The following is a 24,944-nucleotide window of genomic DNA, read 5'->3' as shown; positions in this document are numbered from 1 at the left end:
ACGGGTCTGTGGCCTGGGGGTTTTGGACCGTTGCTCTATAAGACCTGGCTGCTGATTGTTTGCTAAGTTTTACGTTATGTGTAGACAAAACACTAGTCCATCACTTGTGTTAGCACTGTGGGTTTTTTTTGGGTTTTTTTTTTTTTGCATAGTGCCTTCGTAATTGGAGACGGAGATGCTTATCATTTAGGTCAGATGGCAGATATGTTTTAACTGGTCATGTGAATTAGTAATTGTCACTGTGATTTCATTTTACAATACATGTATAGTCGTGTTTGGGTCTCCTCTATATTTGTCAAATCCTCCCATGTGTGTGTCCTGCTCTCCTATCGAGCAGTAATACAGCTGCAGTGTGATTGACCTCCACTAAGCTGTCCATTAACCTTCAACACACACACACACACACACACACACACACACACACACACACACACACACACACTGTCCCTCATTTGGCAGAGTGCACCTAATGTCTGAGCCCATTGCTTTGTAGCTGCCCTGTACTGATTTGTGTTTGTGTGTATACAAGTGTGTGCGTTTGCATGTGGAGCAGTTTCAACATGTGACGCATGGACATATTGGCAGAGACCATGTGTGTGTGTGTGTTGTCAGGGATCTGGGTTGGGTGGGGGAGTCATGTTGGCACAAATGTGACTGTCTGGATGAGTGGCAGCACCGACTGAGCATTGACAGTCGGGTGGATGAGTAAGAAGCAGGGCAGTGCTTCACTGGATTTATGTTGCTGCAGGGAATTAAAAATGTCACAGGTCACGAGAAACACGTGAGAAGAATGTTTCTGATTTAAGAGTGTGTGCGCATATATATGTTCACATTATAATATAACTGTTCTATAATATATTTTACAGCTAAGTTTAACTGTTCTCAGTGTTTGTGCTTGCCAGGTGTGTGTGTGTTCAGCTTTTTGCAGGCAAAGTTGTTATTGTGCTGCAGACAATCCTCTAGACTCTGCAGACTTCTCTTGGGGCCTTGTCTTTGTAGGATTGAACAGAAAACAAATGAAAGAGAAACTTTTGTCACTACACTTATTGACTGTCTTGTAGACAGTTGCTCAAAATTGATGGTTTGTGTGCGTTTGTCTGCTTGCCCGCATATTTCCAAAAAATGGCTTCCCGCTTCCTGAAACGAATGACAACAGCATCACAGACAGACACACATTGATGATGAACACACAGTGAACACCCGCGTTTTAGGGCCTGTTCTGATTTTCCGACTCTTTTGGAGCAGGTAGATGAATTTAATTTGATGGGGATTCCACTAAAGCCAGTCCAAGACACAGTTGCTCTAACTTGCGTGTGATCAGCAGCCAAATATGCTCATTTTAATTGGAAGTGATGACAAATCCGTGCACGAGAGCAGCTGTTTGCTGAAATATTTACAGGAAAGGCATCTTTGTAAGATTTATGTAGGGAGTTTTAGTCCTGACCTATGGGAGCAGCATATGGTCTGTACTTAAATGCTAAGTGCTCTGCACTCATATGGAACCTTTTAACCTTATCTGTTCCACAAAGGGCTTTACAGTGGGTCACTAATTCACTCATTCATCCATTCACTCGACCACCTGAGCCGCAGCCACGTCAGTGTAACAATATAAGGGCAAAAATCCACTTGCTAGCTTTCAGGATCATTTAGTAACACATCATGGTCTTCTTTAGTGAGATATGCTGACTTAGTGGTCACGAAGAAGCAAACTCATCACTCACAGAAAACTTGAGTTCTTCTAGTGGCCCACTGGGGCTCAGCCCCCACAGACCTGATGTTAGAGTGCCCAACTCTACAGTAGAAATAATCATGTTTACAGCCTGCTATAAGAACAGTTTCAGTCTGTAGCTGAACAGGATTTTTATATAATCGTCATGGTTAAACGCTAACAAAGTTCTGCATTATTAGGAGCATGGCTGTCTGGAAGCCCTTGCCTTTGTTATTTATGTGACAAATATTATAGTTTTAACTGTACTAACAGCCTGGCCAGTCATTTTATGTATTTATTTGCTGCAAAATGAGATTGTCAAGCATAACAACATGCTCTAAATCCTGCCTTAAATGTTGCCATAAGACGGAGTGGGTCTGTGATGGAATAGGGTCGATTTGGCAATTAGATACGATTGGTTTCTGATTATTCAACAGTTGACTCTGATAAATCTGTTGTCTACATAGGTGGAAATTCACATTCAATTATTACTTCTGCACTGAGCAGCTTTCCTTGTTCTATATATAACCAAAATACAATCACCTCTGGCTATCAGCTGAGTTGAGTCCCCTCCAGTTGTGCTCTTTGCAAAGACTCATTCAGACTTATAGGAACATGGAAGAAACTGGTGGGCAACACTGCAGTGACTATATCTGAGTTACAGTCAAGATTTCATTCATTCATTCATTTTCTTGACCGTTTGTCTAATTCAGGGTGTCATAGAGGTAGAGGCGGAGTATATCCCGTAGCCTGTACACCAGTCTGTCACAGGGCTAACATATAGAGACAGACCAACCATTCACGCTCACATTCACACTAACAGTCAATCAACAGTTAACCTAACATACAGTGGGGCAAAAAAGTATTTAGTCAGCCACCGATTGTGCAAGTTCCCCCACCTAAAATGATGACAGAGGTCAGTAATTTGCACCAGAGGTACACTTCAACTGTGAGAGACAGAATGTGAAAAAAAATCCATGAATCCACATGGTAGGATTTGTAAAGAATTTATTCGTAAATCAGGGTGGAAAATAAGTATTTGGTCACCTCAAACAAGGAAAATCTCTGGCTCTCACACACCTGTAACGTCTTCTGTAAGAAGCTTTTCTGTCCCCCACTCGTTACCTGTATGAATGGCACCTGTTTGAACTCATCATCTGTATAAAAGACACCTGTCCACAGCCTCAAACAGTCAGACTCCAAACTCCGCCATGGCCAAGACCAAAGAGCTTTCGAAGGACACCAGGAAAAGTATTGTAGACCTGCACCAGACTGGGAAGAGTGAATCTACAATAGGCAAGCAGCTTGGTGTGAAAAAATCAACTGTGGGAGCAATCATCAGAAAATGGAAGACATACAAGACCACTGTTAACCTCCCTTGATCTGGGGCTCCACGCAAGATCTCATCCCGTGGGGTCAAAATGATCATGAGAACGGTGAGCAAAGATCCCAGAACCACACGGGGGGACCTGGTGAATGACCTGCAGAGAGCTGGGACCAAAGTAACAAAGGTCACCATCAGTAACACACTACAACGGCAGGGAATCAAATCCCGCAGTGCCAGACGTGTTCCTCTGCTGAAGCCAGTGCATGTCCAGGCCCGTCTGAAGTTTGCCAGAGAGCACATGGATGATACAGCAGAGGATTGGGAGAATGTCATGTGGTCAGATGAAACCAAAGTAGAACTTTTTGGTATAAACTCAACTCGTCGTGTTTGGAGGAAGAAGAATACTGAGTTGCATCCCAAGAACACCATACCTACTGTGAAGCATGGGGGTGGAAACATCATGCTATGGGGCTGTTTTTCTGCCAAGGGGACAGGACGACTGATCCGTGTTAAGGACAGAATGAATGGGGCCATGTATCGTGAGATTTTGAGCCAAAACCTCCTTCCATCAGTGAGAACTTTGAAGATGAAACGAGGCTGGGTCTTCCAACATGACAATGATCCAAAACACACCGCCCGGGCAACAAAGGAGTGGCTCCGTAAGAAGCATTTGAAAGTTCTGGAGTGGCCTAGCCAGTCTCCAGACCTCAACCCCATAGAAAATCTGTGGCGGGAGTTGAAAGTCCGTGTTGCTCGGCGACAGCCCCAAAACATCACTGCTCTCGAGAAGATCTGCATGGAGGAATGGGCCAAAATACCAGCTACTGTGTGTGCAAACCTGGTAAAGACCTATAGTAAACGTTTGACCTCTGTTATTGCCAACAAAGGTTATGTTACAAAGTATTGAGTTGTATTTTTGTTATTGACCAAATACTTATTTTCCACCCTGATTTACGAATAAATTCTTTACAAATCCTACCATGTGGATTCATGGATTTTTTTTTTTTTTCACATTCTGTCTCTCACAGTTGAAGTGTACCTCTGGTGCAAATTACTGACCTCTGTCATCATTTTAGGTGGGGGAACTTGCACAATCGGTGGCTGACTAAATACTTTTTTGCCCCACTGTAGCTTGCATGAACCCACAAAGGCACAGAAAGAACAGGCAGACACAACACAATAAGCACAATCTAAAACCTGAAGGCGCATTTATTATATTTCTTACAGGGCTTTTACCTGCAGCGGGTGGACGTTATTCAGTCTCTGAGATTGCTTAGTTGTCATCTAACAGGCGGTTGATAACAGGCAGTCGTTTTGTCTGTTGTCATAATCAAAGCTCTTCAGAGAAAAATGGCAAAAATGGTTCATTCATAGATGTCATTTTAAAATAAAAAGGGACCCTTTGAATGTTTCACAGCTAGATGAACCAGCTTTTTCTCACGGGAAGTAGTTTTCAGGGCCTGAAGTCATGTTTGAGTTCAGTTTTGAAGATTGTAACTCTCTGAATATTTCAGAACGCCTAGCCCCAGCTCTCACTTTTAATAGATGTATTTTTTTTTTGTTCGTTTTAGGGCTGACTTTCTCTTCATTGCATAAGCCTGACCGCATAACCAGGATACAGTCTTTCACAAATGCATGCTCACATATGCCGTCTGACAAACACCCCCCTCCACACGCGCACAAATACCCATTTAAATTGTGTGTTTTTAAACACTGGAAAGATGGCCTCCCTGAATATATGCTCAATTAATGAATCCCATGTGGAATCGACAAGCATGTTTGCATGTATTAGAAAAAGACAGGTGAATTGGTTACTCACTACTAATCCTACAAGAGGCATGGTGAGCATCAAAATGAGTTAGCATTTTGAGCTAATGGTAGAATTCACGCCCGTAGTAATAGTTAGATGAGTATCTGGCCAATGTGAAGCTCTGGCCAGCCTTAACATTTAAAGCCAATCCTCTGTTTGTTAATATTTTGGGAATAAGAGTATCAACTTACCACTCGGTGTTTTTCCAGTCTTCTGTTGTCCAATTTTGTTGAGCCCGTGTGGACGGTAGCTTCATTTTCCTGTTGTCATTTAACAGCAGTGGCATCCAGTGTGGTCTTCTGCTGCTTAAATTTTCATTTCCTCTGCATACCTTGGCAGAAGAGCATTACTTGTAATTAGCTTATTAGATATTAATGAGCATTTGAGCTGGTGTACCTAATAAAGCGTACTGTCACATGGGTTGTTTTTCTACTCCTGGATCTTTATGCGTTAATAAACAGTTGATATCTGTAATATATGTTCTCAGGCATAGACTATCCTTGCTGTACAACAGGCCCGCCAACCTGCTGTTCAAACCTACTGTTTGTGAGTGACAGCCAATGAGAAGAACATGACTCAAAGCGAGAGCAGCTCTAAAAGGTAGCTGAACCGAAGCCCAGAATAAGAAAAATTGGGATTATCTTGAAGTGTGAATTATGCAAAGCCACTCAAGTCAAGTCAAAGTTAAAAGTTTGGAGTTGAAAATGAGCCAAATAGGTTCTTTTCAAGCTAAGCTAACCAGCTCCAGGCCTCAGCTTCATCAATAATACACAGGCATGAAAGTAGTATCAATCTTCTCTTTGAGCTGTCTGCAAGAAAGTGAATTAAAATACAGCATTTTTTTTCAGCTGTAACTTTACTTCAAAACTGAACTCTTACTGAATTGAGTCGGATCCAAAAACAAGAATATATGAAGAACTGAGAAGATAAATGGAAAAATCAAATCTACAGTGTGACTTGCATCAACGTTTAAATGGGTGATGTTGTATGTTTCTCACTCTCTGTCTATCAGGGTTACCTGCCAGCCAACGCAGAGAGGAGGGAAAGCGTTCTACAGAGGAAGAGGCAAGAATATTTCGGCTTCATCCAGCAATACTACGACTCTCGCAATGATGAGCATCATCAAGACACATACAGACAGGTACATGCATATACACGAGCCCACACATCTCGTATGCCTATAGTTTTCTGAATCCCCCAACTTGAGGGACAGAATGAATGAAAGTCTCCAGAAAGACTCTTTCTAATTACAAGAGCATCCTCCCGTTGCCAATGTATTAGCTCAGCATGAATTTAGGACACAAACATTGTAAGCGTTTGTTTGTTTGTGTATATATATGTGTGTGTGTGTGTGTGTGTGTGTGTGTGTGTGTGTGTAAAGAGTGCCTTTTTACAGAATTTGGCCCTGCAGTCAGGATTACTGCCACTAGTTATTTGGCAAAAATGTGATCTTTATTGCATTTTTTTCCCCCCCTTGCTTGTGTTCCTTTGTTCTCTCGTCCTTCTCCCTCATGTACTCGTCTGATTGTTTGTTCGTCTGTCTGTGTGTGTCTGTGTCACAGACCAGAGACGAACGGCTTCAGAGAGATACTGAAATTAACAGTATTCTGTTTGGTTCTGAAAATATCCGTTTTTACCCCCCACCACCCACACACACACACACACACACACGGATACACACACACCATCCCCTCGTTCTTACACTCGACTACTTCCCATTCATTTTGAGCCGATAAGGAACATCAAAGTGAACTGTCGATAGCAAAAACACACATTTCTCACATTCCGTCCAATTTCCCATTGATCTCCTCTGCACCGTGCCAGGGAGCTGGCATACTTTGTTTTGATGATTGTTTGGATTGTGTCTTGAAGCCTCCTTTTTCTGCCAGATTCTACTTGTGCTTTAGTGATTTCTAGTTTGTTTGTTTGTTTATTTATTTTTGCTGTGTGCCTGATTATGTGTGTTTGTACATATGTTACTTTGGCATTCATGTTGCTCAGGATGGTGGGTTTGTATTGGGTTTCTGTATTTTTCTTTCTTTTCTTTTTTGATTTTTTTTTTTTGTTTATACATATTTACGTGGTTGTATGTGTGTTTACATACAGTACTCAACAGATCGGAAGACGCCCCTGTGCGGTTTTGCTTACTGTAAATAAGACTGGATGAAATAAGTACAGAAGTAAAATAAAATGAGATAAAAAGTAGCTTACTGTATGTAATAGAAAACAAAGTGGTGCTATATGCAGTGTGTAGAGTGCAGTGTTTGAGATGAGAATGCATATTCTCTGTTGCACAGACGTGTTCATTTGACATCATTTGAAACTGTGCGATCTCTAAATAGCTGCATTTTTTAAGTAGATCATTTCCTCTTATGAAGAGTCGAAAACAAAGACTTTAAAAACAATACAGTGAACAGAAAGACCCCCAAAGTAGAAACTCAGTTCAGCAAAATTAAATACCCATGTTAATCACAGTTTTGCTAAAAAGCAAAGACTTAAAATAAACTGAAGTGATCAAGAACTTTCTTCATGTTGAATCTCCGTGTCTGCATCATAGCTCCACGCGGAGAAGAACTGCCCGAGGAGCTAGAAATGCATTTATTGTGAGAATTCTCCCACATGTTAAGCATACAGGAATATCAGTGACCAACCATAAATGAGTCGAAATGAGACGGCTGCAGAAGTAATCAAAAGGTATAGCACGAGTGTCAGACTCAATTTTACTAAGGTTCACGCCAGGAAATGGGGATCACACCAAGGGTCAGGCATATGCAGTTTAATGACATGGTTTAATTTAATCCACAAAATAACATCCCACGTAATGTTGTATATCCCAAAAGTCTGTCTTACATGCAATTTGGTCCACATAAAGGCTTCAACAAAACATCTGCAAGTTTCCCAGCTGTTAGTGTTTAATGTAGCAAAATACTGCAATAAACCGCAGTCGGTAAACTTTGCAGAAATAAGACAGCTACTGAAAGTATCGGGCATAGGAAAAGACATCATATTTAATTATCCATATTTAATTTGTTTTTTGAAATATTTCTAAAGGTTTTCAACAGTCTGTTATGAGGTGGGCACCGCATCACTGTGCAGATGTATTTGCATGTAGGCAGGCCAGAATTTGAGCACCGAATGTGGGTTAAGATACATAGCTGCAAAGGGGCTCGGACCTTAAGTTTGGGCAAGTACTTCAGATTTGGCTCAGGGTTTATCCATGGAAAGAGTGTTTCTGTGGTAGCTCAGACAGTGTAAAGGACAGTTTGTAATGTCAGCCTGTTCGAACAACTTAAAAAAGAAAAGAAAAAAACCCGGTGTAGACTTTAAAAAAGAAGCACAAAGAGGAAATTTATTTTGGCTCGCGCGCGGTTCAGCAGGACCACTACAGTGAATGCATAGTCCCGACAGTGAAGCACAGAGAGCGCAGGGGTGTGATGATTTGGAGCTAGTTGAGTGCAAAAGGGAGATGACATTTATAGATGGGACCATCAATGCCTGTGAATTTAACAAAATACTGGCTGACAACATGAGCAATACTGCAGCGTGATGGCGATCCAAATCACGCTGCCAAAAGCACAAGAAGAAGGAACACTAGGAGGTTCATTTGCTTCACTGAGTTTCTACTCTGTGGCCTGCAATTATTAATATAGTAAGTCTGTGTAGTCTTTATTTTGTAAAGAGAAAGTGGGTCTACTGTTCAAGTATGTCATTAATTTTAAGTGATATCACACAGGGCTCCGCTCATTTCTGTTACATGTCATCCTTGTGTTTGTGTGTCCATCATCCATTCTGAATGTCCGTCTGTTTCGAGGTTGTTCTTTTGTCTCTTTTATATTTTTGTTTATGTTCCTTGTAACTTGCCCACACTGTGTCTGTGTGTGTGTGTGTGTGTGTGTGTGTGTGTGTGTGTGTGTGTGTGTGTGTGTGCATACGGATGTCCCAGCTTGAACTGCAAACCCTTTTGATGTACTGCAGCAGTTTCATTCTTCCCCAGGAGAAAGTGATCTAAAAAAAATCTAGCTTTGGTCTTTTTTTGTTATTTTTCAAGCAAGCAGAGAAGAGTGTTGTGTGGAGATGGCATTTTGTTGGTTTATTTCTGATGCATTAAAAATATTTGGACCACTAGAGGATGAAAATACCGACCCTTCATTTACGATGGCCTTATCAATTACAAAATGTCAAATGTCAAAATACAATTTTAAAACAGTGAGCTGAATGCTACTGGAACTTACATAGAGAATTATTATATTCTCAAAGATACCACCTCGTCCTGCTTCATGGGAAATACCACAACTTCCCATTTTAAAGTGGCCTTGAATACTTTTAGCTTATTTTCTGTCATATATTCTATGAAAATGGTGCACGCTCATATTAAACATGACCAAAGCTTCCTTCCATACCTTGTTTCAACTCAGTCATTAAATCCAGGAGGATTTAGTATTGGTTTGTAGTAAGTTTTGGTGGCTCTGTGGTTAGTAGTGTGGCTTTGTTGCAGAGGGACGCATGCATCAAAATATTAACCATTTCTAAGATGGGCCGCGCTCCACATTAGATATTTTTAATGCAAATCTGTTTATTACATTAAGTAATTCTGGAAACGCACCAACAAAGAGACAAGCCAGACCTCTAAAAACGTCCTCGCTCGATGTAGAAACATCACTATATGTGGAAGTCATCCCTGTGAGCCAAATGCTCAAAATTCTTCTTATTACTGCTCTTGACTATGTATGCTATCAAGACAGAAGATGTGTAAATTATTTGGCGTCTGAGGCCCCACCCATCTTTTGCTCAAACCTTCTGTTTGTGAGGGGCAGCCACTAGCTAGAGTGGCTTGTTGAAAACAGTGGATGAACTGATACGCTATAAGACAAATAAGGATTATAAGTAATCATGCAAAGCTACCCTATACATTCCAACATATAATATAGAACTGGGTGTGAGTGTAATAACTCCACTTTATGTCCTTTGTCATTTCTTTATAACGCCTGAAAAAGTCTGAAAATGCAGTACATGTGGAGGACGTTTATATTGTGTGTGTTTGTGTTTATGTGTGTGTGTCCGTGTGTGTCTAACACATTCTCTCCCATGTTGCTGTCAGATCCACATAGACATTCCTAGGATGAGTCCTGAATCTTTGGTGCTGCAGCCAAAGGTGACAGAGGTAAGGTGGACTGGATGTGGACCCAATGCCCAGTCCCGTAACCAGCCGCGCACTCTTACAAACAGACCGGGCTATTTCAGTTGGCTTGGCTCCAGCTGCCGCCCTGCATCCGCCTGGCTCCCTTCTGATGAATCTGTCCGCCTGTCGTATCGGTCGTCTGCGGGGTAAACACTCTGAAATGGTGTAAATGTGGTCTCGTACATGCATAAACGCACACACACACGCATTGATGCAAGCACATATTATCGTAGAGGCATCTCAGCATGCAAGGGCACTCATATGCAGTGCTGCATTCAAGACCACAGCTGCTATCCATTTCAGAAAACTGAAACCCCAGTCCGACTTCAATCAAAGACACCAATCCACTAACTGTTCCTCTCGCTATCCGTTCCTGTCACTGTCTGTAATGGCCAAATCTGTGCTAACCTGCCCGTTGCTTCAGTGTTTGTCTTTTTTTTTTCTCTCCTTCTCTCTGCAGATTCACATTGACATACCGAGAACTAATCCTCTTATTCCTCTCTTTCAACAAGCTTCTGTTCAAGAGGTGAGACCCCTCCAGCTGCACACACACCACCTCACCTAGCAGGGTTTTCCCTTTTCTACTTTTAGGCAGATTTGGTCCTGGAATCAGAGGCACTGATGATGTTGGACACCTTAAAGACAGAACATGTGAGATGGCTTACAAAGAGGGGAAAAACATGACAATAGTTAAAACGATATAGGTCGAAAAAATGGGGCACAAACTGTGAAGAGTAGTTGAGTGTTAGAGTAAAAATACCGTCTCAACTCAAGTCTCAGTATCTTGATTTATTTACTTACTTTATTTAATGTTTTTCTATCTGCCTGCGAGTGTAAAATGGGAAGACCCTTGCTTAAGCACTGCATGATTTGGCATGGGGCACATACACAGCTGCTCAAGCGAAGAACACACATGATTTTAATAATTACATGCATGGGATTAGATCCCTTTTAACTTTCACTCTGCATGGTTGGCAGTTTCATATCTTTTTGTTGTGCTTCGTTAGTTCTACTGAAGCATTTCTTATTACAGTTGGGTGCTCTGTTATGGCCGATATAAGAAGTCATTTTCTTCAAAACATCTTGAGCATTATGTTTGAAACATTGAACTATTAGTCACAGTTGTGCACATTGGACAATATGGTTAAAAGCTAGGAAAACTCATAAGCACCTTTTTTCTCATGGTGATCAGTAGAAATGCATAAACAATACTTTAAAGGCATTTGTTTCTCACACAGAGCTGCTGCGCTTTTACATATTTTATCATACGTATAAAATTAATATCAGCTGATTTCACTCAGATCGGGTTTGCTCAGTTTCTCTGTTGATGGGTAAATGCAGATTGTAGCTACTTAATATGAATCAGTATCACTTTAAGTCTACATATACTGTGTATTGGATGTTTTTTGTAATGTTCATTAAAAAAAACAACTTTTCCAACCTGTCATTACTATTACTATTGGTTCAATTCACTTGAATTGAGTTATGTTCATATAGCCACAAATCACAGCAATAGTCACCTTGAGATGCTTCCGAAGAACCTACAATAATCAATACTGATTTTACCTTAAAAAAATACAGTTTTAATTACTAGATTTTTGGCTTACTAGGTCATTTGTATTAAATGTGTGCAGATGATTTAGTTGGCTCAGAAGTAATGTGTTAAACCCATAAGTTACACAAAGTGACAAAGTTGTCGTAACCACAAATCAGTGGTTTTTCTTGACAATAGTGATTTCACATGTAATTTAATAGTTATATCAATGAAGACATTTAAAATCTGATTGATTTGTTGTCTCCCTTCAGAATGTCACACTTCAATAAACATGAAGTGTAAAGCCAGAACAGGGTCAGGGCTGTGTGAGAAACTATAAGCCAGGTTATGGCTTGAAACCTTTAACTATCTACTCATTGTAAGTTACAGAATAACTTGAAATAATGTAAGTATGGTTAGTGGTCTTTTAGCTATGAAATTCTTGTAAGAAGTTACTCCACTGGTCTGAGGGACTATCAGTGCAGCATCCCAGTGCAACTTAACATGGACATTAACCTGATTCCATTCATTTATATTGGGTTAAGCTTATCTTATTATTCTAGTGCTTCAGGGATGGCCTGTCATGAGTAGAACCACTGGCCTGAGAAGCAGAGAAGTGAAAACACAGATAGAAAACTCCATAATGAGGTGGAGGCTAATGAGGTGCCCAGGGCTCCGAGCTGCTTTGTGTGTTTACCTGCACAAAGGTGCAAGGAAGCACGCACATACACACTCAGACATCCATACAACATAGTGGGATTTTTGCATTTAGGTGAAAATCTGGTTGATCTTCATTGAACACATGAAGTAATCAATCACAATGCAGACTAGAAAAAATTAACAGAACCTCTGTCCTAAAGCTTGGAATCACACCAAGAACAAAGTCTGTAAATTTAAAGAAAACATAAGGATCCAAAGTTAACAGCAAAATGCAAGCAGAAATCTCTAAGTTACTAAAACCTTTGTTCACGTGTCCACTTAAACAAAAACCCACCCACTAAGAATGTGTTCATGGAAAAGTAGCACAAAGGAAAACACGGATCTTCAAGAAAGAAATGATGGGTCACAATGTTTATTATTATTATTTATTTATTTTTATTTTGCAAAAGACCACTTGATGTTTCACAAGAGTCAAGTTGGCCGCAGGTCATTAAAGAGTCTAGTAATGTCTTGACTTTTGTTAAAAATAAGTCTTAGTATGTATTTAAGTGTTTGAAACTCTGTTTTCTGCATTTCAGCACCTCGTATGACTACACTGCTGAGGTCATAATATTTTTGTAACACGCTAAACTCAACTGTTGCTATAGCTGGGGAACATAAAGGGACAGTTATCAGCAGAATAACATACAAGGTTACGAGAAAAGAAATCGTGTCATGTGTAGGTTGTTTTTTTTTTTGTTTTTGTTTTTTGTTGTTGTTGTATCAATCCAACTGATAGGATTGATATTTTGATTTAAAAGTCCGATATCTCAGCCGATACATTCATTCTTTCAGACACAAACATAAGCAGATTTTCCTAACATTTGTTAAGAGTAGTTTCTTATTTCCTCATTTACAATCTACCCGACAGTGCGGTGATCATCTGGTTGTTATAATTGTGGCGTTCTTAACAGGGATGTTGCCAACAGGGAAATTGCAGAGTGCCCTCTGGTGGATAAACCATGCAACATCAACACTCATATGGTTAATTAACTTTTTACCATTTTATTCATATGTGTAGTAAAAACAGTAATCATGCCAATAATATACTTTAGCAACTTATGGTTACTTATGTCCGTAAAACGTTTAAAATCCCAAATTCCCCAATGGTTATGCCTCATTTTTCTCTACCTCAGCCAAATAGCTTTGCTTTAATTATCATGGTGACTGATGCCAGAATGCTTACAAAGAGTGTATTTTCACTTTTTCACATATCTGAAGTCTGGTGCTAAACAAATTTTGAGAGGTAATTAACTTCTTCATACCTATAGGACAGACGTAGAACAATGATCTTATGCCACAATGTGCAATGTTGTGTTAAAAAATAAAACAAAACGCCAAAAATAAGTCAAAATATTTCACACCAATACCAAAACTTTTATCCACACAGTGAAACATGGTGGAGGGAGCATCATGGTTTGGGTCTGCTGTCCTGCCTCGAGATCTGGATGCTTTGCAGTCAGTAGGGGAATAATGAATTCAGAATTTTTTCAGGCTTTACTTAGTAGATAAGTAGATTAAACTTAGAAAAGAAGAAAGGTAATATCTTGGAATGGTCAAATCAAGAAGGCTGCTCAGTTATCCAAAGAAAGATGGATGCACTGAAACACTCCTGCAGGAAAAAGCGTTTCTAAAAGCCTCCTGTTGCATTTGTTTACTGCTGAAAGAGGTTGCACGAGGTGCTGCTCCTATCTGGCCTCCACTGCACGTGACTGCTAATGCAAAAATAAGATTGTGTATTTTGTTTAGTCAGACTGCTGTGACTTACATGAAGACTTATGTTAATTCCAAACTTTCTCTTGTACCTGTAAGTGAAAGAAAATGATGAGGGTTGCTGTCATTCAGGAGTGCACAGACCTATAATATGTGCAAACACTTGAATACATACGCACGTTGCCCCAGGCAGTGCCACCTCCCATTGCCCCTGTTTTGTACAGGATACATGTCGAGGCTGTAAGCAGGGAGCTTAGCGTGGAAATGAGATCAGACAAGGAGGAGGCTGGGTGCTTGTTTTCTACCAAGTATCTTATCTACAGTATGCACTATTACTTCATCTGATGTTTGTATTTTTCCTTTTACCTCCATTTCCCCTCTCCCAGATCCCATGTTTTTCTCCCTCTCATCCCCACACATCAGCTCTTCCCGCTTACGTGCTAAATAAAAGCCACCAGCATACACTGAAATATTCAAGCAGTGTGCTCCTCATATATTTTGGTATGCAACAGACTCCCAAGGCCCCCCTCCCTTTTTTTTTTTTTTATATGGTTATGCTTGCTGCGGTGCCACCTGAAAATCACCTCTGCTTCATTTCATTCACTTGTTTGTCTCTGGGGCTCCGGAGATTTAGTCAAGATGGAAGGCAGTCAACAGTCTGTTCCATTTCAGGGAGAGAGGGATATTGAAGCAATTCTGCAGTGATTTCCTAAGTGGTATCTAAAGCGTTGGAGTTTTTCTTGTTTTCGAGTACAATATTGTCTTCAGGAGATGTTGATAATCAGCAATTACAAGATTCAAATGTGTTGTGTTTTGCATACAATTTGTGATTATAGGCTAAAAGAGCAGGATTTATCACTCAGCACAGTATGAGCCTTATACCACAAGCTTTTTTAATTTTAGTCTTTGCATAACAAATAGGTATGATGTAAGCGACTCATATAGTTATTGTAGGATATTTAATAGACTAATGTTTTGAATGTGGGACAGCCCTTTTCCCCCAAGATCTGGACAAGACGCCAATGAACATTTTCTTGAGTTGACACCTTTCTTGTAACAATTTCTTTTTTATCTCTGGAGATTATCCTTATCTGGGTCTTGGGGGACTGGAGCTAATGGAATTGAACAATAGTTTTTTGACAAAGGAGACAGAAAAGCTGATTTTGTGACCCCCCCCCCCCCCCCCCCCAAAAAAAAAGCCTCTATTATTAGGAGAATCTGAAGTTAAACTGGACTTCTCCAAATGAAGTTAATGTTATCTTCTCCTGGAGAAAATATTCAGTTGCAGCTGCGTTTTCTCTCGCTTTCATATACAAATGATGCCACAGACAAACATACAGAGTTTAGAGTCTTTGTCCTCACAGTAAAACGGCTGCGGACCGGGTAGTTTTTGTGTGCATGAGTTCACTCAAAGCGGTTGCCAATGTGAAATATGCATGTCGGCTTTTGAGGCTGCATGAAAGTCCCATTACCCACTCCCCTTGCTCTCACCAGCACCTCTCCTGTGTTTGATTGATGCAGCTTTGATAGGGAAAGAGGTGGTGTGAGGTGTGGAGGAGAAAGCCAGGGAGAGCTTACCATTCTCTTCCACTGTCTTAGCAATGATGGAATTACTTTAAATAAAAAGGCGAGGGTTTTGTGGAGACACTTCCCAGTAAAAACACAAACAAAAAACCCATTACCATGACCATGTTATATACCATAAAACAATGAGGTATGAGGTTATTTAGAAAGTGACAGAAACCTGACATGGTCACCAAAACATAAGGGCTTGATGGGTGCGGTACATCAAGGTGTAAGAAAAATGTGTTTCTGTCTTCGTATTTTGGAGGGAAATCCATTTGCACAACAGAAAAAAACCAAGCTAAACATCAAGCCTCTTCTAATTCACTGGGGCTGACAGTATTAAACAGCCACCCATAACAAAGATGGAAGTGTTTGCCTTGCAAAAAAAAATGTTGAAAAGAAGGGAAAGAGAAGGAGATGGAGGAGACTGACTCAAAGGGGAAGAGGAAGAGACAGAGACAAAGTGAGGAGGGAGGAGACCAACACCAGAATCAGAGAACAAAGTTCAAAGTGAGTTTTTTTTTTTAAGAACAAGAAATACAGCTGAGGAGCTAAAGACTGAGGTGTTGCTCAGTGATGATGGAGAGCCAAAGAAATGGTTCATATTAACTGTGGATGTATTGGCAGGCCGATATTATATAATTGCTAATTGTAGATGTATCGGCATTGGCAGTAGAGAAGAGGCGGTAGAAACATCCTATTGCCATTTTATGAGTTTTGATGTCACATAGTTTGTTCGCCAAAGCAGTGTTGGTGTTTTCACTGTTGACAACACGTTTGTTTTTCAATTGCCAAAAACATAACCAATTGATCTAAGCAGATTCAGGTGGACATCTCCAAGTATTGTTATTGGTATCGGCCTCAAAAATTCAGTATCGCTCAAGCTCTACGTTAAACTATGTGACTGTGTCAGCTGACTATAGTGCTATCTAACTAGCTTGGCTAATGAGGTGCATCTTTTGTCCCTTTGCTACTTAGGTTGCAAACAAAATAACTGGGGCCTTAAGCCAAACACTGCAGATGGAAATTAGCCCAAGGCTACAATCTGGCATATTTACATTTGTTAAAATGTTCATTAATATGTATTGTCCCTCTTTCTAAATAAAATCAAATCATTTAGCCAAAAACTGACCAGCTGACAGCTGAGGTTGAGTGACTTTCAGTGCACCTGAACGAGGGAGGGGCGGATGTGACTGAAAAACAGATGACAGTAATCTGCTGGGTTCCACCCCGCTCTGAACCTTGTTCTGCTGGAGGTTTCTTCCTGTTAAAAGGGAGTTTTCCCTTCCCACTGTCGCCAAAGTGCTGCTCATAGGAGGTCATATGATGGGATTTTCTCTGTATGTGTTATTGTAGGTCTACCTTGCGATATAAAGTGCCTTGAAGCGACTGTTGTTGTGATTTGGCGCTGTATAAATAAAATTGAATTGAACTGAATGCGTCTTAAAGCAGCCATCGCGTTATTGTCTTTTTCTAAATTGGACCATTAGCTACAAAATGAACATCGTTTTGTATCAGATGAGACTAGAAACTAATGATCCAGATCATAAACTCATCAGGAACGTGTCAGCCCCCCCACCCCACGCCCCTTTTGCTGGGCATTGGAAAGAATTTAGGTTGACAATTATGAGTCTGATTCACTTTTCAGAACTGGATGCTACATCCATAATTAATATGGAGTGTATGTGCATGACCGCCTGTAGATCTGCTGGATTATGCTTTTGTAAAAGAAACCAAACAAAGCCCTCTTAAAAAAGGAAAAAAATATGCTACAAGTGATCAAAAGTCCCCAGGCTACCTTTAGTTTTTCAAGAGATGGGTTTAAACAGTATTCCAAGTAGATGATCAGCTAATGTGGCAGAGTTGAAACCTGCTTCCCATGACATGAGCCCAGCTTTTCTTCTTTACCAGCTTAGCACGCCTGAAATGATTCCTATGCTTTTTTTCCACACCTCACTCGCTTTCTGACATGTATGCTTTAATGATTTAAATCTCTAATTCCAACCAGCTTAATGTCTGAAATGTTGTCAATCATTGTGTTAAAAATTTCTACAACTATGTTGTTATTAGAGTGTTGGATTGAATTTTTTTCTTCTCTTTTCATGGCGTTGGTACTCTGTCTCTGTGTATGTTTGTATGTCTTAAGATTTTTGAACGGATCCTGTTTATCTGGGCCATCCGGCATCCCGCTAGCGGCTACGTGCAAGGCATCAACGACCTGGTCACACCATTCTTCGTCGTTTTCGTCTTTGAATATATTGGTGAGTGGCAACCCCCCCCTTTGTTTTTTTCAACTTTCACTTTAAAACTCCCTAATCTTTTGTGTGATATCCTTTTGAAGTAAGGATCACTCATCTCTTTCTGCTACCCCTCTGCTGAAAGTGCCACTCTCCACAGTGCAGAGTGGCACCTTTTGTAGCTGGCGAGACTCAGGGGTTACTCGCCGGTTCATCACCACAGGTCACAGGAAATCAACCCCGGGACCCTTGAGACCGTTTCTCTTTTCACAACTCTGTGTCCAAAGAGCTCCTCCTGCACCTGTGTGCCCTCTTCTCGCCCCTCTTTTCAATCCCTCTTTCTTTTCTGCTTTCATCCAGACACACACTTGGTTACAGTTTGTGTTTCGAATGTGCTTTTAAGCTCCATCTATCAAAGCATTCTGGTTAACACTTAGGAATTAGACTGTACAGTATGTGTGTGAGAGAGCATGACACGTGTAGGCGTGTATATGTGTGTGTGTGCACACCGCGCTGTTTTTCCCAGGGCCCTCCTGCTGTGAGCGTTTAAGTTGTGCCACATTTGTGTAGATGAATGCTTTATTTTCCTTTCACACTTAACTCTTCTGACAGTATAAACACTGCTTCAGATCCTCAACATGAGAAGGGGGAAAGCAGTTGCAAGAAATTTCATTGCCGGTATAGGTGCGATATAATTTTATTTTTTATTTATTGATTTATTTTTTAAATGTTTGAACTACTTGAAAATATGACCAGATGGAACTTCTTGCATATTATTTTTTGTAGCATTTTTTCCTTTGCTGCACTGTATGTACACTGTGAATTTAACTCAAATCATCTTTATTTATATAGCACCAATTCATAACCAGAGTTGCATATAGGCGCATTATATTGTAAGGTAAAGACCCTGCAAGGATAAATCCTTGACAATTAGAGCCATTAGGACTTTGAGGACTTGGAGACATTGGGAAGGAAAAACTCCCTTTTAACAGGAAAAAGCCCCAGCAGGACCATCCTGTGGGTTTGGGTGAGGGGTAGGCAACAATTTAACAATCCATCCATTCGCTTCTGCTCATCCCTTTCAGGGTTGCGGGGGGTGCTGGAGCCTATCCCAGCTGTCATAGGGCGGGAGGCGGGGTACACCCTGGACAGGTTGCCAGTCTGTCACAGGGCTAACACACAGAGACAGACAACCATTCGCGCTCACATTCATGTGCAAATTCACACCTATGGGCAATTTGGATTATCCTCACAAACTGCATGTCTTTGGACTGTGGGAGGAAGCCGGAGTACCCGGGGGAGAGAAAGACCCCGGCCTGATGGTGGAATTGAACTCAGGACCTTCTTGCTGTGCGGCAACAGTGCTAACCACCGTGCAGCCCTTGCAATTTAACAAGTTATTGTTAAATAGCAAGAAAGTGTTGGCAGCTACAGTTGTAAAACAATACTTACTGATATGTTACAGGGAAGCTAACATAATATACAACAACAGTTTACTTCCCACCAGCACTGCAGACGTTCTTGTTGTTATTTTGATGGAAAGGGTCTTAAAATGTCCATCATATTGTAATTTTACCTGTCGTTTTAATCTTACATGATAATGAGGCAGGTTTAATAGCCTTATATTTTCAGAAAGAAAAAAACATTCTGAAAAGAGAATGTTTTTATATGTACGACGACCTTGTTAACATCCTAAGAAACACTTTTTTTTTCCCTGCAGTTTCAGCAGAGACACTAAAAGACTGCAATGATTATGCCTAAACAGGCAAATTCGAACTAAGTGGAATTAAGCTTGGTGCTTGCCTGAGCGTAATGAAATGCATCAAGGGAGGTTGCTGCAGAGGTCATATTTTTTTCCTGTTTTCCATCTCTTCTTCAGACAGAGAACTTTCCATATCCGATTAGATTTTACTCTGAAGGCTGAACCCTGCTCCTATAGTGGATACTAAAATTGCTTCCTTTCAGCTGTAGTCAGGGGGACATTTCTCCCCAGGAAGAGTGCTCAAAAATCTCTTTAATTTGGATTTTCCGATCCTGAATGCACTTCCTTTGCTGAGAGGAAATCCTGCAGCATGCACTCCCTCTGGACGAGAGAGAAGCTCCACATATTACCTTGTAGTGGTCACAGATTTACTGTGTTTTAAAAGTATTTGGTTAACCTGAAATCTGCTATAGACAGCATAATTTACAGTTTACAGTATAAGATCTTTGATATCACCATCATGGAGGGTTCCTTTCATCAAGTGAGCTCCTCCTTGGGTTGCAGAAATATGTTGCTCGTACCTTCTTTATGTTGAATGTGGCGATGTTAAATGAATCGATTAGAGTTGCAACATGATTTTTGTGAGATTAATTATGAGTGAATTCAAGAAAATCCATCTACATTTAGAGCATTTGACAGTATTCACGAGGAATGATGCTTTATTTTACATTTCCCATTCATTTTCTGCAATTTACCAACCAACCACTTTATTAGATAAAGCTCGCCATTTCTGGCTTGCACCCCTGCTCGAAACATTTTGGGTCCATATTGGCAAACCTGCTATGCCACCACATCCCAAAGATGTTCTGTTGGATTGAGATCTGGTGACTGAGGAGACCACTTGAGTACAGTGAACTCATTGTAATGATCAAGAAAGCAGTTTGAGATCATTTGAGCTTTTTGACATGGTGTTTTATCCTTTTGGCAGCAGCCATTAGATGATGGGTACACTGTGTTCATAAAGGGATGCACACGATCGTCACTCAGTACTCAGGCTAGACTAAGCTCTGTGGCGTTGAGAGCTGGGACTAAGGGATCTACAATGTGCCAATGAAATATGACTATCAGCCTGAACAATTAATACAAGGCATGATTGATCCATGCTTTCATGTTGTTTACATCAAATATTGTCGCTACCATCTGAATTTTGCAGGAGAAAACAAGAATCATTAGGATAGAAGCATTTTTCCAATCATTTGTTGTCAAATTTTGGTGAGCCTACATGAACTGTAATCCTCAGCCTGTGGTGTGGTCTTCTGTGTTGTGCATGCAGAGATGCTCACTGTTGCCTTCGTGTCAGTTTAAAGCAATCTGGCCATTGTCCTCTGACATGGACAAGGCCCGAAGAATTGCTGCTCGCTCTCTTTGTTGGAACATTCTCTGTATAAATTCAATTGATGATTCTTTGGGAAAATCCCTTTAGATAATCAGTTTCTGAACGGCATGGCTGTTGGTGCCAGGTGGTTTGGTGTGAGTATTTCAAAATTACTTAAGTCACCTTTCTTCCTCATTCTGCAGCTCTTTTTATTCAAGCTGAACATTCTGAATTTAAAACAGATGTTTTGCACACACATCAGGTGAACAGAACATGGGAGAGGAAAGAAAAAAGAGGATAAGCCACCTTCAACCACCTGCTGAGAGTTTTGAGTTGTTTTTTTTCTTTATTGAGAAACGTGACCAATTTTTAAAAAAACATTTTACCTCCTTTTCTTTTGTGTTCTTGTTTGTTTTACATTTATAATAAGCTCTACGTACTAGTTTGTCGAGAGACTCCTACAAAGAGAAATCCTTCCCCTTATGTGTGCAGTTCTTGCTGCTTCCTAGAATCCATACATCCCACAAAAATAGGTTAGTTTAAGTTCTCTGTGCTATGTTTTGGCTCATCTTTGAAGCTATGCAACATAGAGCTACTGTTGAAACCACAGTAAGTCACACACCATGCACACTGTGACCCTGCTGGGAGCCTTAAGAGGTTGGACCCAATTGCTTCTGTGTACTACTTTGGACACAACACTACACACAGCAAATTTACTGTCATTTTAAAATCTGCTAGAAGCACCATTTTTAACAAATGTAACAACAATATAACAACTTCCAGTGCTGGAGTGCGTCTGGTGCTTTTACTACAACCTCCAAAATGACACGGACGTTGAAGTCACATATCTATAAAGCATAAGCGTCATTAAGATAAAGCTTTATTGCTATATTGAAGCTGAAAACAGTTGAGATATCTCACAAATAAGAATTTTTTAGAAGAACTCACTATGAAACTGCATCTACATATTTGCCATCCCTTCTTACGGCTTGTGCCAATGATGTTATGCAAATGAGCTACTTTCTTTGACGTAGCCTCTCTTCTCTTTTACTTTTTCCACTGTTCTTTATAAAGTTTTTCACCTGTTTTTTGTTTGTTTCCTCTACCTTCTCTTTTGCTGTCATTTTCTTCTTCTTTATTCCTCTATCCCTACTTCTTTCTGCATGTTTTTCCTCTCTCCTCTTCTCTTTGGGCAATTCAGACTGTTGTCAGATCTTCAAAGCATCACCCCATGCTTTGTTCCTGTGTATCTCCATGCACTGATGAGCCTTGAATAACATACACAGCCAACAAACCTTCAAACGTGCCTGGCTGGCATCTTACATGATGGGTTGATGCGCTGTGTTGTTGTTGTTAGGTGCTCTTGTTTTCTGACGCAGAGAGAGGGAGAGGGATAGACAAAGAAGAGAGAGGTTTGGCTCTTTCATGCAGTGGGCCTAATTTTGCTCCTTTGTGAAGGGGTAGAAAGTGAGATTCTCTCATGCTGTCTGTGCTCTTGCACTCTCTGGCTGTCGTCTCCTTTTGCCATCTCTTCTTCTGTTTTCTTTTATGCTGCTTTACCCCTTCCCCCCCCTCTCTCTCTCCGTCCTTTCCATGTAATTGAAGTCATGAATTCATGCTGAAGGCAGAAATGTCCTTCTCTTAAGTTGTAATTATTTTGTATTATTTATTATTAACAATATTTTATGTACAAATAATTAATTGACATTTATATGAACTTATAAGGAAAGCTTGCTTTTTCTTAAAAATTAGAGCAAATACACATTTAATCTTCAAGAAACGTTGGCTTTTGTGTTGTTTCCTGTGGACTTTTTCAGTTAACTAATCTCTAGAAAACATCCATTCGCTTCCGCTTATCCTTTTCAGGGTCGCGGGGGGTGCTGGAGCCTATCCCAGCTGTCATAGGGCGGCAACAGTGCTAACCACCGTGCTGCCCTTTTTTATGCTGCCCGTCATATTTATTTGCTTTGATTATTTCTTTTTCAGTTTTATTTTGTATTAAATGTTGGCTTTGATTCAGAGCATAATATATTGGGGGCTAGTCCGGGATGTAAACTCAATGTTCCACTGGGCAGACATAACTTCCTGCAGCAATATATCAACGTGCTGAAATGTTTAACTAATCTTTCATGTTTCACTTGCCCTTCCATTCAAAAGATAGGTTTTAAAAATATTGCCATAAGTTAAGTAACAGTGTCACAGGTTGCTAGATTTCAGTTTAAACATCGCAGACTAAGTGCAGCTGGTAAGCATGTTCGAATCTCGTTTAATCCCAGTGCTAACCACCGTGCCACCGTGGTTAGCACAAGCATTTTCGGGCAGAAAAAATAAGTCAGTGACCACAACTGTGATCAGTTAAACAATTTTAAGTTCAGAAATGATACCCATTTTGTTTCATGTCTGTCCCACAATCATTGTATAATTGTAGAAGACATTTATTCTGCACAGCACTCCTTACATTTTCTGACCACCTGGGTTTGTACTTTGGCTCAGTTGTGCAGCAGAGTGCTGCATTTATCCAGTGACTGTTCCCGACGAGGATTTTGCAGTAACAACAGCTTAATGTATGTGTTTTTTATGTGTCTGCATTATCCAATGTACGCCGAAAAGCTCTGTCCGTTTATGACTCCCGTCTGTTTAAGTGGCACAGTGCTGGTCGTTTGGCAGTTTTGATTATGGTATGATGGCCTAATTAGTACGAATAAAAGCTGTAAACAGAATGTGGAGTACACTGAAAAAGTCACTTTGATCATCTTGAAGCAAAATGCCAGTGTGGACTACTTTTTCCTTTGCACTCACACTAGTGCACACAGAGTTTTCGCTCTAAAAACCCTGAAATCTTCATCAGATTGAATTTTCGAATCCTTACTCCAAATGTGTTTGTCTGCGTCTCGACCGTTTAAAGCCTTGAGTGAGTTTGAGTGACAGCCAGTATCTGCAAATGTGAGTCAGTTCACCGATGGGGGCGTAATTAAGACTTTGACCTGTTTCGAGCTGCATAATCTGTCCTCTAAACAAGTCTTTTAGAGGTGTTCTCTTTCTTGTTTTCACATCATTTTATTGCCATTGTCTTTTTCTGTCTTTCTCTGGAATGTCTTCTTTGATTGCTGCCACAGTGTAGGTAGGCTACTGGGCAAAAACCCACAGTGATAGGATGAGGTGAGCAAAAAAAGACCAACATTACACCCTGTACCACTCACACAATGCCCCCACATATGTTCGTTTAGTTAGTTTATCTTCCTTTTGTTCTACTTTCTCTTTGTTTTTCAGTTTAGCTCATTCTCGTTTGTATTTTTTGTATTTTTTTTTGTTTTGTTTTTGTGTCTCCAGTCACACATCTGCCTTGGTCTGGCACTGCAGTGCTTGTTCATCTGCCATACACTCTATTTACCTTTTGATGATGCAATGCGGAGTGATGGCTCCACTTCTTAACCACTCCAACTTCGCAGCACTCCTCCCTTTCTTCGTGTCACCGACTTTCATTAACACCTGCCTGTTAATCCAAATTGAAAAGTTCCAATTGTTACATTATTGATGCAGTGGGAGGGGAAAAGAACACACTTAAGTTGTTTTGTATTGGACTGTTAGAAGATCCCCCTTTTCAATCAAAGAAATTGATCTGGAATGTCTATAGTGTCTCCTTCTCCGAGCATTACTTTGCTTTTGGCTTTTCCATTTGCTCTGGAGTAGCACCTCTCCCATTTGCCGACTATAAAAACTATCTAATTAAGGCCAGGATGGGCCATGACAGGAGCAAGGAGCTCGACCGGTCCTCTTCTAATGAGCAGAGGCTATGATTGACCAGTGGATCCATAATGTATTCTGCCTGCCAATATCTAAGTATGGATTTTCTCTGAAGAAATATGAGAACAAGAAAGCAACGTGGAGACAGAAAACGGTAGAGTGTTTTAAAATTCTGGGAGGTGAGGATTTGACAACTGTGAGTGAAAAGGAAGCAGAACTAGAATAGAGGCAAAGTGGTAGAAAATAACAGCAGCCTGAGTGTCTTGGCAGGCTTAAGAGTAAGAAAGAGTGAGGACATGGAGAATGACAGAGAGGGATGAACAACAGAACAAGAAAACAAGATTTTCATA

The 24,944-nt window shown here is 40.5% G+C and overlaps 1 protein-coding gene across 3 annotated transcripts in view; it reads left to right on the top strand.

The window, feature by feature from the left end:
- Positions 1-24,944, top strand: part of tbc1d22a (TBC1 domain family, member 22a) — a 168,997-nt gene that overhangs the window by 56,955 nt on the left and 87,098 nt on the right. Inside the window, exons 7-10 of one of the 3 annotated variants that reach the window (XM_085387797.1) lie at positions 5,858-5,986; positions 9,944-10,006; positions 10,485-10,550; positions 17,683-17,797. In XM_085387797.1, the coding sequence (XP_085243923.1) occupies positions 5,858-5,986; positions 9,944-10,006; positions 10,485-10,550; positions 17,683-17,797 (373 nt within the window). The remainder of the gene's footprint in view (positions 1-5,857; positions 5,987-9,943; positions 10,007-10,484; positions 10,551-17,682; positions 17,798-24,944) is intronic. The other 2 variants (XM_085387796.1, XM_085387795.1) reach the window with 2 other exon arrangements.

Source organism: Rhamphochromis longiceps, linkage group LG17 (assembly GCF_057381845.1).
Source record: "Rhamphochromis longiceps isolate RC_006_pf linkage group LG17, R_longiceps_female_GT1.1, whole genome shotgun sequence".
NCBI classification, from domain to species: domain Eukaryota; kingdom Metazoa; phylum Chordata; class Actinopteri; order Cichliformes; family Cichlidae; genus Rhamphochromis; species Rhamphochromis longiceps.
The sequence above is the reverse complement of the archived record's forward strand: the minus strand, read 5'-3'. Positions and strand labels throughout refer to the sequence as shown.